Here is a 13,849-nt window from a genome sequence, read left to right on the forward strand (position 1 = left end):
GGGAATTAGCATGTCTCTAGTAGGGGCTTGATAGTGTGCCAAGCCCCGGTACGTTGGGTTTGGCGCCAACCACAACTTAGATGCTTTTGGGTTTAGCAGTGTGCCAAGCCCCGGGCATGCTAGGCTTGGTAGTAAGCCAAGCTCCTAACATGCTCGTGAGAATGCACATCCTCCATTGGAACGTTTAAGAGAATGACCATCCTCCCTTGGCACACCCAAAGGAATAAGGTAATGTGGGTCTGGAAAAAAATACTAGACCCAAGATATTTGGACTTGGCAGTCAGCCAAGTCCAATGTAACGTGGATTTGATAAAAATACCAGATCCAAAGCATTTAGACTTGGCAGTCTGCCAATTCCAAGGTAACGTGAGTCTGATAAACATGCTAGATCTAAGGCACTTGGACTTGATAGTCAGCCAAGTGCAAGGTAATGTATGTCTAACAAACATGTCAAACCCAAGGCACTTGAACTTGGCAGTCTGCTAAGTCCAACACACTTGTACTTGGCAGGCAGCCAAGTTCAAGACAATGTGAGACTAACAAACATGCCAAACTCAAGGCACTTGGACTTAATAGTTAGCCAAATCACCATATTTCCTTGGGCATGCTCAAGGAAATGACCATCCTCCTTTGGGTCTAACCTTGAGAAGAACTCAGTATCCATGAGTTTAGCTGCATTTGATGTCTTGGACCCTAATCTCTCTACACCTTTTAGGTATATAAAAGTCCTTAAAGGACCCAACATATTCTCATCAAACATTAGTATAGATGCAAATGATATTTATCACTCATTAAATGTTATTAGGGTAAGATTACACCTTTTTGATGTATAAAAGTCATCCAAGGACCCACCATATTCCCATTAAACATTAATACAAATGTAAGAGATATTTATCCTTCATTAAATACTATCAGAGTAATTACACTGTAGGCTCTCCTCTTCACAAAAGGACAAGACTCATGAGGTATAAATACACTTTGAAACCTTCATAACAAAGGTGCACAATCTTCATTCTCTACTGCATATATATTTTTAGAGCATCTCTATCTAGAATATTATTGTATTTTTCTCTCTGAAAAAATACTCATTTAAGCATCGAAAAGTTCTTATCTCCACCAAAAGAAACTTTTTGTAGGTACTAGTCACAAGCCACATTGGTTAGGGAGAATGAATGAGATTATTAGGACCAATTATTTAACCCATTATTCAATCCGAAAATCTTATTTATTGGCTAGTTGAATTTCCGAGACCTCATATTTTTCTAGTGCAAAAAGAAAAATATCAGATATTCTTTTTTTAGTGCAAAAAGAAATACTGGGGGTAGCTTATAAAAGTAGTGGAGTATCCAAGAAGCCTTTATGCTTTCATAATTAGTCGTTACACTGTTTTATGAACAAGAACCCATTTATTTTTCATTTTATATTTACAAGTAGTAGTAGAGTACCTATGAATCTTTCTAGGTTTTCATAATTAATCTTTATATGGCTTTATGAACGAGAACCCCCCTTTTTCTTAAAAATAAAATAAAATCAAGGTCCGGTGATCCACAAGAATCATTTTACACAATCTATCTAAGACGATATATGACATTGGTTCAAGAACAAAAAAAATGTCAATTTCTTCTTTCACTAGTTAACTGATATGTTCTGTTTCGCCACTTCACATGCACGTAATGGCACACATTAACAGACCACGACATGCAGACATTACAGAGATGCCGAGCCACGATGTGCAGTTGTGAAGGGCATACAAAACCACGATGTGCAGTTGTGTGATGGCAACAGGATTAGCAGGGACCACGACCAGTAGTGGCAAAGTGAAAGACTTAGTCTAATTCCTTTATTTAGTCAATTGTCTGTTGAGTCAGTTATTCTGTTCTAATTTTCAGCATTCCTATTCGGTAGCTATAATTGTTATTTCCTTCCTATCTGTAATGCTATATCTATATATAGCCTCAAGAATTTAGTAAAAGATATACAGTTTATTCTTCTTCAATATTCTTCTCTTCATCCTATCTTTTTCTTGATTCTTAAATTAAACATACCAGTGGTATCAGAGCCAGGTTTCAACCATGGACACTCGTGGTAAAACCAATGCAGAATTCCGCAGTGATGTCAATGACATCTTGGCACGACATGAGAACAGTTTCGATCAGGTGAACGCAGCCTTACAAGCAATGCTGACGGAACTCCACGCTCTTCGAGCCTCTCGCAACCAAAATAATAACTCCTCTGAAACAAACCCCTTTGCTCGTGACGAATCCTCACAACCACATACTTCTCGTTCAAACACCACAAAAGACTACTCTCATCACAACCTCAAGTTGTCTTTCCCAAAATTTAATGGTGATGATCCAACGGGATGGATTTACAAGGCAGAGCAATATTTTGAATTTCAAAATATTGCGTTGGATCAACAAGTTCAACTGGCATCATTCCATTTGGAAGGCATTGCCTTACAATGGAACCGGTGGTTGACAAAATTTCGTGGACCACTATCGTAGGAGGAGTTTACTAATGCTATACAACTCCGATTTGGTCCAACCGACTACGAGGATCCCTCAGAGGCTCTGACACGCCTTAAGCAAACCACCACCATTGCAGCTTATCAGGAAGCTTTTGAAAGGCTTTATCACAGAGTGGACAACTTGCCCGAGAAATTCTTAGTAGGTTGTTTTATTGCAGGACTCAGGGATGACATTCGCATCGATGTGAAAATCAAGCAGCCAGTAACCTTGGCTAATACCATAGGGGTAGCCCGACTAATTGAGGAACGCAACCAGCTACAAAGGAGACCAACTCAACCATTACGTTTCCAACCAACTTATGCAGCAGCAAAAATCTCCTCCAATCCAGTGGCTGGGGTGCTAGGACCTCCACCAAGTCTGCGCCATAACCAAGGTTCTAATAATCCACCAGCAAACTTCCGTAGAATCACCAACCAAGAGGCACGAGAGCGACGAGAGAAAGGATTATGTTATTACTGTGATGAGAAGTTCGTTCCAGGACATCGTTGTGCCAGACCATAATTGTTTATGATTGAAGATTCACCTCAAACGGATATTGAAGATGTGGAGATCAACCAACCTGATCAGGAACCCTCTGAATTTCTACCTGAAATTTCTTTTCATGCAATTACAGGAACCGAACATCCACAGACCCTACGCGTCCTTGGCAAGTTAAAAAGCAAGAATGTAACAGTGCTGATAGATGGAGGTAGCACTCACAATTTTATTGATCAAGCCTTGGTCTCCAGATTCGGATTACCAGTAACGCAGGGAAAGCAATTACAAGTTATGGTGGCGAATAGAGAAAAGATAGAATGTGCGGGGCAATGTCAGGCACTCACTCTCATCATTCAAGGTCATCCTGTCACCACCGATTACTACATCCTTCCAGTTGCAGCATGCCAGTTGGTATTGGGAGTGCAATGGCTTGCAACTCTCGGTCCAGTCAAGACTGATTACAAGCAACTTACCATGAATTTCAACATTGCAGGAATTTCTCACACATTTCAGGGATTAGGAAGAAACGACATTGAAGCCTTGACAGATAAGGAGCTAAATGGATTGCAAGGTTTGGGATTATTCTTCCAAATAATTCTTTTCAACAGCAACAGCAAACCACAGTCCTATCCACCTGAGATCAGCCAACTTCTAGCTCAATTTTCTCAGGTGTTTGAAAACCCGACTAGCTTACCTCGACAACGGTCACATGACCATCACATTCCATTGCTTCCTACATCGGGACCAGTCACTGTGAGGCCATATCGATATCCTTATTATCAGAAGACTGAAATAGAGAAAATGGTTAAGGAGCTTCTGCAATCTGGTTTGATCAGACCCAGCCACAGTCCGTTTTCCTCCCCAGTTCTATTAGTGAAGAAGGCTGATGGTGCATGGCGATTTTGTGTAGATTATCGGGCACTCAATGACATCACGGTGAAAGATAAGTATCCAATTCCAATAATTGATGAATTATTAGATGAGCTGCATGGCGCCAAATTTTATTCTAAATTGGATTTGCGTTCGGGATATCATTGAATCCGCGTGCATGATGCGGACATTCATAAAACAGCCTTCAGAACTCATGAAGGGCATTATGAATTTATTGTGATGCCATTTGGTCTCACTAATGCGCCCGCAACATTTCAAAGTCTCATGAATGATCTCTTTCGACCCTACCTTCGACACTTTATCTTGGTATTTTTTGATAACATTCTAGTATATTCAAGATCATGGACGGATCATCTCACTCATCTGCAAACTGTTCTACAGATTTTATTAGTTAACAGTTTATTTGCCAAAATGTCCAAGTGCCAATTCGGGGTTTTACGTGTCAGCTACTTGGGCCACATCATTTCTGAGCAAGGAGTAGCGGTTGATCCCGCCAAAATCCAAGCTGTCGTCGACTGGCCACCACCAACAACAACAAAAGGGGTGCGTGGATTTCTTGGTTTGGCAGGTTACTACCGCAAATTTATCCGTCATTTTGGGGGTATAACAGCACCTCTAAATCATCTCTTGGGCAAGGATGGTTTTCAGTGGAACAATGCAGCAGAGAAGGCCTTCCAACAGTTGAAAGAAGCACTGACATCCCTGCCAGTCCTACGCCTTCCTGATTTTACTCAGCAATTCTTCATTGAGTGCGATGCTAGTGGCATAGGACTTGGTGCCATTTTGCTTCAACAAAACCAACCGATTGCCTATTTTAGTGAAGCATTGAAAGGGTCAGCCTTATTATTGTCCACATATGAAAAAGAAATGTTGGCGATCGTGAAGGCAATCAAGAAGTGGCGTCCATACTTGTTGGGAAAACCTTTTATAGTTCGCACGGATCACAAAAGCCTCAAATACCTCCTGGAGCAACGAATTACTACACCTGCACAGACACGTTGGCTACCAAAACTGCTGGGTTACGATTACAAAATTGAGTATAAACGTGGACCTGAAAATCAAGGTGCTGATTCATTATCACGTGTAATTGAATTCTAGTTTATATCCATTTCTCAACCACATGCAGATTGGTGGCCACTGCTTCAGAAGGAAGTCCAGCAAGACTCTTTTTATGTGGACTTAATGCACAAACATCAACCATCTCAAACCGGCCATCAGTTGCTCCTTCGCGATGGCGTTTGGTTCAAGCGGGACAAAATTTATTTGAGCCCCAGCTCTCCTTTGATTCCACAGATTCTAGTTGATTGTCATTCGTCACCTGTGGGAGGACACTTTGGGTTTCATAAGACTCTATCTCGCATCAGACATAGTTTTTTTTGGTCTAATATGAGGCAACATGTGAAAGAATTCTTGCAACAGTGTGATATCTGCCAGCGGTATAAAACAGATTGCATGCAGCCGGCAGGATTGCTTCAGCCTCTTCCCATTCCTGCTCAAATCTGGACTGATGTCTCCATGGACTTTATTGAAGGGTTACCATTTTCTACGGGTTATACTGTTATCATGGTCGTAGTTGACAGATTAACCAAATATGCTCACTTTGTTGCCTTGAAACACCCATTTTCTGCTGTCAGTGTGGCCAAGGAATTCGTTGCTAATGTGGTTCGTCTGCATGGGATACCAAATTCCATAGTCAGCGATCGGGACAAGGTGTTTATCAGTGCTTTTTGGCGCACACTATTCAATCTGCAGGGGACCAAATTATGTATGAGTTCAAGTTACCATCCTCAAACGGATGGCCAAACCAAAGTTGTCAATCGGACGTTGGAACAATATCTACGTTGTTTTGCAGGAGACCAGCCACGCAAATGGGTTGAATGGATTCCCTGGGCTGAATTCAGTTATAATACTTCAATTCATTCCTCCACAAAGATGACCCCCTTTGAAGCTGTTTATGGCATTCCTCCTCCCAACTTACTGACTTATATTCCTGGCACTTCTCGCGTTCAAGCTGTTGATGAATATCTATGTGACAGGGATACCATTCTGCATGATTTGCGCCATAATCTTCAAATGGCTCAAAATAGGATGAAATGCCAAGCAGACCAACACCGGCGTGAGGTAACCTTCAATGTTGGAGATTATGTGTATTTAAAACTTCAGCCCTATCGGCAGACTTCTGTGGCTTTTCGAGCTTCTCTTAAACTCGCCCCATGTTTTTTTGGTCCATACAAAGTGTTGGAAAAGGTTGGGTTGGTGGCTTATAAATTAGCATTACCTCCGGGTTCTCAAATCCATGATGTATTTCATGTCAGTTTATTACGAAAGCATCTGGGTCCAGTTACTCCTACCTCTCCAGACCTTCCCCCTGTCTCGGTTACATCAGTGGTTCTTCCCCAACCTGAAGTTATCTTAGATCGGCGTGTGATACACAAAGGTAACTATCGTCCTAAATCTGAAATTTTGGTGAAATGGGTTGGTGCACCAGCAGAAGACGCTACTTGGGAAAATGAGTGGCGTTTTTCCAAGTCCTATCCCGACTTTTCCCTTGTGGACAAGGTTCTTTAAGGGGTAGGGAATGATATGTTCTGTTTCGCCACTTCACATGCACGTAATGGCACACATTAACAGACCATGACATGCAGACATTACAGAGATGCCGAGCCACGATGTGCAGTTGTGAAGGGCATGCAAAACCACGATGTGCAGTTGTGTGATGGCAACAGGATTAGCAGGGACCACGACCAGTAGTGGCAAAGTGAAAGACTTAGTCTAATTCCTTTATTTAGTCAATTGTCTGTTGAGTCAGTTATTCTGTTCTAATTTTCAGCATTCCTATTCGGTAGCTATAATTGTTATTTCCTTCCTATCTGTAATGCTATATCTATATATAGCCTCAAGAATTCAGTAAAAGATATACAGTTTATTCTTCTTCAATATTCTTCTCTTCATCCTATCTTCTTCTTGATTCTTAAATTAAACATATCATTAACGTACAAAGATGCATCTTAGCGTTTATCTACATTGTTATTTTTTTAATCCTGTCTTGTTTTGTGCCGATTCTAATTACTTTGTTTAATTATGAATGTCACTTTATAATTTCAATGACAAGTCCTTTGTCCACTCTTGTTTAACCCTAATATTGCAGACGCTATCACCCTAGGATCTAACCACATGTATGGTGGATATCAACCCTCTTTTTCATGAACTACACTATAAATAGCATGCCAGACCTGATATTCAATCATCCCGAGTTGATTTAGCTTCAGCAAATTCATTTTCCAAGTAGCACTTTATCCTATTTTTCCTATAGAAGATGTCTGGATCAGGTTGCAGCTGTGGATCTGACTGCAAGTGCGGCAGTGGCTGCAAGTAATTGCTATTTCTTTTCTTTAAAACCTTTTGCCTAGAAACATCGATATCCAGTCATGCTTATTAGTTACTTGATTTCTTATTTTATTTATTTCCTTTCTCTTCTGGAGACTATAGTCTGACATCTACCTTTCTGTTTTCGTGATTTCCTTGGCAGATGTGGCATGTACCCTGACTTAGGTATCTCAGAAAGCACCACAACTGAGACAATCATTGCAGGTTTAGCACCAGTTCACATGTAAGTGTCGCACAGTTGAAATACTGTAACTAGCTCCAGATAAGAAGGAATTTAACTGATTTGCTGCTGCTGCTGCTGCAGGTTCTATGAGAGGTCTGAGATGAACTTTGGTGCTGAGAATGGCTGCAAGTGTGGATCAAGCTGCACCTGTGATCCATGCTCTTGCAAATGAGAAAACTTGGGCATGGCTCCAACAAAGCAGTTATTGTGTGCTATAATAAAACAGGTGGTCATGCAGTCCATGTATGTATGATGGTGTTTGCTGTAAATTAATAAAACAGCAAAGGGTTCCTCAAAATCCTCTGTAGGATTTCATTCGCTGCTGTAGCTTGATGGCTACTGATCTTTGTCTTGTGTGTGTGTCACTGCTTTGTTGGCTTCAACTTTCAAGATGATTTAATAGTGTGCAAACCTTTTCTTCTCCTTTTTACCTGCAAATCATTGACTTTTCATTTGCTTTGACAATGATCGATGATTAATTGGCCATTCCTAATGCTATGATAACATTGTAAAATATGACGCCATTAATGCAAACATTATTCTCTTGGATAAGAATTATCTATAATTTTCTCCTCTCTTTTATATATATATATATATATATATATGATAATGCATTAATTAACATGTATTCAAGATTTAAAGATTCCGTAATCAAATCAAGTACACTAATTGTATTTGTGGCCCAAGTCAGTGCTTTTTTTTAAAAAAAAATTTTGTTTAAATAATTTTTTATATTTTTTAATTATTTTAATGTGCTGATATTAAAATTTAAAATTTAAAAAATAAAAATAAATATTATTTATATTTTTAAATAAAAAATATTTTAAAAAATAATCATACCTAATACTATAATTCAATGTTATACTTGATTCAACTAAAAATCTAGATGGATGAAGCTATTAATTCAGAGTATTTTTTTTTTCCTGACAAATCTATTGATCTGGGTTTTACACCTATATAAACAAGTAGAATCCAACAAGAACTTCGCTATGAAAAGGCGCTTAATTTGCAAATCTCATGTTAGGAAACGTGCAATACAAATTTTTTGCAACATTTCTGCTCCATTTATGGGGAAACTATGGAATCCAAAGATTCTTGGTTGTGTGGCCATATTCATTAGATTACATATCATGGAGTATTTTAATAGGTCAAATTAAAATAAAAAAATAATTTAAAAAAATATAATTATTTAACCTAGAAAAATTTATAATTTGAATTACAAATTTAACGAATTAAATTATAAAATATATATTAAATTCAATATATTAAACTATATTTTTATATATTAAATATATTACCATCTTATCATTTTTTTTAAATATATATTAAATAATTTTTTAATTAAACTATATTTTTTTCGATTATCTAATTGTATTTCAACTCATTAATTAATTATATCACAACTTCCATACATTATTCTTTAAGCAAAAGAAATCCATCCCACCAAATTCCATGCTATGCAGTAGAATAGAGACAGGGAAAGTGATTTACCTTGCACATGAGAGGAGTTAATGTGGTGGTGAATGGGGATCTTTCTCAATAATTTTGAGCTGACATAATGCCGTCTCAAATGGTGGTCTTCCGCGATGCCCTTGAACCATACAGCCCACAGAAGCCACCGAGAGAGCAATAAGAGGTCAAATTCATTCAATGAGGTTGAACGAAGGACAAAGGAGCAAAGTGCCAGCCTCGTGCAATCCATGTACAGAGACAGTAAGCAGAAGCAAGATTCGTGTTCTTGGCAAAAAAAGAGTAGCCAGATAAGGGAATCGAAGCACAAGGCTGATGTATGAATAAACAGATAGCAACATAATCAATAAAAAGAACAGTTTTATAATCTCACAATCTCAGCAAAAATTGCCAAACTAATCGAACAACAGGTGCACTAATCAACAGTCAAATCCAAACAGCGAGTTCAAGATGAGATAGGCATTGCAGATTGCCTGCCTCATTGAATATCACCATTTTTTTCCTCAAAGCTGCTGTCAGTTGAGAGAAAGCAAGATTAGTGTTCTATACTGCCACGAAAAGACGAGGATAAAGACACCAGAGCTGAAGTATGAGTAATTCAAAAACTGCCTGAGTTAAAATATTAAAATTAAATACATTTTCAAATCCACTTCCTAAAAATATCAATACACACATAACACCCTCTTGAACTTAAATTCAACAAAAAAAATCCAATATATTCACCACAAATCAGCTATAAAGATTAACTTTTTTTAGAAATCACACCATCATACATAACCTAGATATAAAATATGAACTCATTCGGGTTAAAAAAATACAATAAAAAGTTAATATAGTTTAATCTAATAAAAAATCAAGATTGACTCGTAACTTGAAATAAAACCAACTAAAAGCCCGTTAAATATTTTATTTATATTCTTTTCTAAAATAATATAAAAAAAATAAATCAATTCAAATTGATATTTTTTTGACAAGAAACCATCTCTAGCCTAAGTTAACCCCAGCCCCAAGTTAACCCTAGCTTAGGATTTATAACTATGCCATTAAATATAGATTCAAGACCTTACATGTAAAATAAATCGAACCTTTGAGGTTCTCTCTCACGTCAATCTTTTTTATTCCAAGAGAATTAAGCCCAAAAAATACCTTATAAATGCATCAATTTAGATAAGGAAAACTTGTCCACAGATGAATTAAAATATACATATTTTTAAAATGGATCATAAAAAAACTGTATATCAATAAAAACTGAGGTTGTGACCTGTAAGAAAAAAAAAAGAACAGAAAAACAAAATAAAATCAGAAGACCCACACGTGTTTCTTTTTGGATATATAACTAGAAATTGAGTGGTGATCGCCTCCATGTTGTCACTTTGTGCCTTCGATATTAGCGGGTAGTCACCATGGCCCCAACACAATCCCCATCCCTCCCTTGCACTGCTAATAAACCCACCATAATCACCAAAACACATGGCCCCCCACACACTCATTACTAGCACTACTCTCTATAACTCGTCTCTCATTAAACCCAATTCAAAGTTCAATTTTTTTAGCACCGAAATCATTAGCAGGACTCAAAAGACTCAAACTTTAGCTATGGCCACAGCCCCAAATGCTGCCAAGGTGACCCCAGCCGTGATTGTTGGTGTTGGAAGGGTGGGAAGGGCCTTACAAGAAATGGGTAGTGGTCAGGATTTGCTTGTGAAGAGAGGAGAACCGGTGCCGCTTGATTTTGAGGGTCCCATTTTGGTTTGTACAAGAAATGATGATCTTGATGCTGTTCTCGAAGCCACACCCAAGCCTAGATGGAGCGGTATCAATACCTGATTATATGTTACTGTTTTGTTTTTATAAAAATGGTCACAGTACAAATTGTTTTTGCTTTTAGTTTCGTTGATTGAATTATAATATTGTATGCTCTAATTGAACCGAATGGTATTTAGGATTGTTTTGTTTGATTGAGTTGGAAGTTTAATATGTATTGTTTTTACTTTTAGTTTTGTTGATTGAATATAATATTGTATGCTCTCATTGAATCGAATTGTATATAGGATTGTTTTGTTTGATTGAATTGGAAGTCTAATATGTCTTATGCCTTTTGAATTGCTTAAATTTTGATCTAAAAAAAAAAAGAACAGTTGAGTGACAAAATTTCAGTGTTTTCTTCATCAATGTCGTTAGATTATGCTATAATGGAATTTATTTGATCTGAAACTCTGGAATTTGTAATCTTTGCTATGCATTTTATGGCTTCTGATAAATGGCAGTGAATGATTGGGTGGATGCTGACAGTCTAGCAGATTTGGTTTTTTTCCAGAATGGGATGCTGGAGCCATGGTTTCAAAGTAAAGGTCTCGGTGATGCAGACCAAGTGCTGGCATATTTTGCTGTATCAAAGCTTGGAGAACCTCCTACTGATGGAAAGACTGATACCAATCCTGAAGGACTGACTGCAGCATATGGAAAATGGTCATCTGCAGTAGCTGCTAGATTGAATGCTGGAGGGCTGTCCTGTAAGGTAAAGAAAGTTTTCTTAATCTTCATCTGATTGTAACCATTATAAGGGAATTCATTAAAATCTAAAAAACACAGGGATTGGAGGTTGACACAAAAAGGTAAGATCTTCAGGTTTAACTCTGTAATCAAAGATATCTTACATGAAAGGCAAGGTTGTCACTTTGATGGGGTGGGTTTTCTGGGTTATTTCTTTTTTTTTTTTCAGCGTTCAAACTTAGTCTAACGTTCCCTCTTTCCCCTTTACATTCTGAATTGTGGAATTCACATTCTGATATTAGTGTGGCATATTTACATTTTTATTCATCGTTGCAATTAGGTTCTTGACAAGGAAGCTTTTCAGAAGCAAATCTTAGAGAAGCTGATCTGGATCTCAGCATTCATGCTTGTTGGAGCTCGTCATCCAGGGGCAACTGTTGGTGTCGTGGAGAAAGAATTCCACTATGAGGTAAAGCTATCTTTGACAATGGTGTCTATTTAAAGCATCAGAGTTTGAGTTACTGTGTATCTTTCTCTAGTGTTTATAGTTTATACTTGGATGATTTAATTTGTTTCATTCATTATTTATTTCTTTAATGCTTTCATTTGATTGCAGCTAATCCGCTGTCTACTTGATGCTATTTAGTAAATCCCATTCCCTAGTAGTGCTACTTCTTTATGCTTTGTGGACATTAAGATATAAATCAATTGGGTGATGTAATTGTGAAACTAGGTATTTCTTGCACATGATTTTCTGTTTTCTATGCGGTGTGCATATCTAAGCAAGTCATGCTCCAACAACTTGGCAAAGAGCTTTTTCCTTTCAGCCCTTCGCTAAGCCTCCTCCCCTTTTGCAGACCTTTGCTTCACAAGATTATGATTGTTAAGTTCTTGAATTTGTTCGTGCACAATAAAATCTCTAAAATGAATAGATCTGATTGATACTGACATTTGTGTTTCCAGGTGTCTAGCCTTATTACAGAACTTGCTTCTGCAGCAGCTGCAGAAAAAGGAATAGTATTTGAAGAAGCTATCGAGGAAAGATTATGTGCCTATGCACGTGCTGTTGCCCACTTCCCGACAGCTGTTAAGGAGGTACAAGTTTTTGTTAACCTTAGCTTTAAGCTTTTAGCACAACTTTATCAATTTTGATTGAGTTGGTGGATTCGAACTAGTTTGATAAATATATGTTGGTTAAGAGACTTGAGCCTACTTGGACCTAATAGAAGAGGGTTAAGGGAGGATAAAGTTTACCTTATTTTGTAGCACATCTATTGCAAGAACAAAATAAAATTGCAATCTGCTTCTCACTTGAAAGGTAACTCCTTGCAGTTTAAATGGAGGAATGGCTGGTTCTATTCTCTCTCCGAGAAGGCGGTTTCTGAAGGGAAGCCTGATCCTTGCCCCCTACACACATCGTGGCTTAAAGAGTTAAAAGTAGTCTAGGATATGAAACTTTTACTTTGTCAATGGACAGGAATGCATGCTTCTCTAAAGACCACTTGTGGATGCAATTAAGTTAATGACAGTAGTGTACATGGCTGTTACTGTTAATGGTGGTTTTTTTTTTTTTTTTTAAATGTTCAGATAAGGAAATTGCTGAAATGAAGGCTGCAAATAATACGAGGGAAAAGAAACCAACTTTCGGGACCTTACAACCGGTATTTTGTTACGGGGTTTGAATCAGCTTTTAGGCTTAAAAGCTGAAAAGGCAAATCCCACACTCATTCTTGGATTGGAGGCTCATTAGTTGTTTGAGTTAGGTTTTTTACTGATCTCTTTGAGATTATTTAACAATCTTTACCATAACAAGGATCAATTCAAACAATAAAAAATATTCATATGGCTCAAATGCAGACAATAAGAGCAATTTTGCTGATTTAATTGATGAAAGCACAGAGGGCACTATGGTGTTGCAGCGCATGCATGCTACAATCAATCTTTTCGATCCGAATGTTCGTGACTTGGGAGCTATGAGGGCAACCTTCACCTTGAAATTGGATGCACGGGGGTATTTCAATTACGAGATCAATAAACTTTATATAGCCATTAGATACCCTCTGAGCTCTTCTTCTTCTTCTTCTTCTTCTTTCTTGTTGTCGTTGTTCTGGTAAGGGGCACGGGCACCCTGTAAACCTCCTAGAAAGCTTTGGGCTCATGGTTAATACCATAGTCATCATATCCCATCTGGCTCATAACTCAGCCTAGCCCAGGTCAAGAATTGGGCGGGTCGAATAGATAGCGAGATCAATACACTTTCTATAGCCATGATAGGCAAGCCTCTGATTTCTTCTTCTTCTTCTTCTTGTTTTCTCGTTACCAAAATCGGTGAATAGGGGTGCTGGTACCCTGTAAACCTCCTAGGAAGCATAGGGCCCAT

The 13,849-nt window shown here is 38.1% G+C and overlaps 2 protein-coding genes across 5 annotated transcripts; both read left to right on the top strand.

Annotated features, from left to right (window-relative positions):
- Positions 1-7,063: 7,063 nt before the first annotated feature.
- On the top strand, positions 7,064-7,927 carry LOC133685909 (metallothionein-like protein type 2). The gene is made up of 3 exons (XM_062106936.1): positions 7,064-7,268; positions 7,426-7,506; positions 7,588-7,927. The coding sequence occupies exons 1-3, from the start codon at positions 7,213-7,215 to the stop codon at positions 7,676-7,678; spliced, it is 228 nt and encodes a 75-aa protein (XP_061962920.1). The 5' UTR covers positions 7,064-7,212; the 3' UTR covers positions 7,679-7,927.
- A 2,405-nt stretch (positions 7,928-10,332) lies between these two features.
- LOC133689585 (uncharacterized) lies at positions 10,333-13,353 on the top strand. 4 transcript variants are annotated; one of them, XM_062109514.1, is made up of 5 exons: positions 10,333-10,789; positions 11,244-11,494; positions 11,810-11,938; positions 12,433-12,564; positions 13,057-13,353. In XM_062109514.1, the coding sequence occupies exons 1-5, from the start codon at positions 10,447-10,449 to the stop codon at positions 13,075-13,077; spliced, it is 876 nt and encodes a 291-aa protein (XP_061965498.1). In that variant the 5' UTR covers positions 10,333-10,446; the 3' UTR covers positions 13,078-13,353. The 4 variants fall into 4 exon arrangements, with proteins under 4 accessions (XP_061965498.1, XP_061965483.1, XP_061965490.1 ...); XM_062109499.1 differs by lacking the exon at positions 13,057-13,353 and adding an exon at positions 12,802-13,023 and having other exon boundaries at positions 10,336-10,789; XM_062109506.1 differs by lacking the exon at positions 13,057-13,353 and adding an exon at positions 12,802-13,023 and having other exon boundaries at positions 10,337-10,789; positions 11,277-11,494.
- Positions 13,354-13,849: the final 496 nt, after the last annotated feature.

Source organism: Populus nigra, chromosome 1, assembly GCF_951802175.1.
Source record: "Populus nigra chromosome 1, ddPopNigr1.1, whole genome shotgun sequence".
Classification (NCBI taxonomy): Eukaryota; Viridiplantae; Streptophyta; class Magnoliopsida; order Malpighiales; family Salicaceae; genus Populus; species Populus nigra.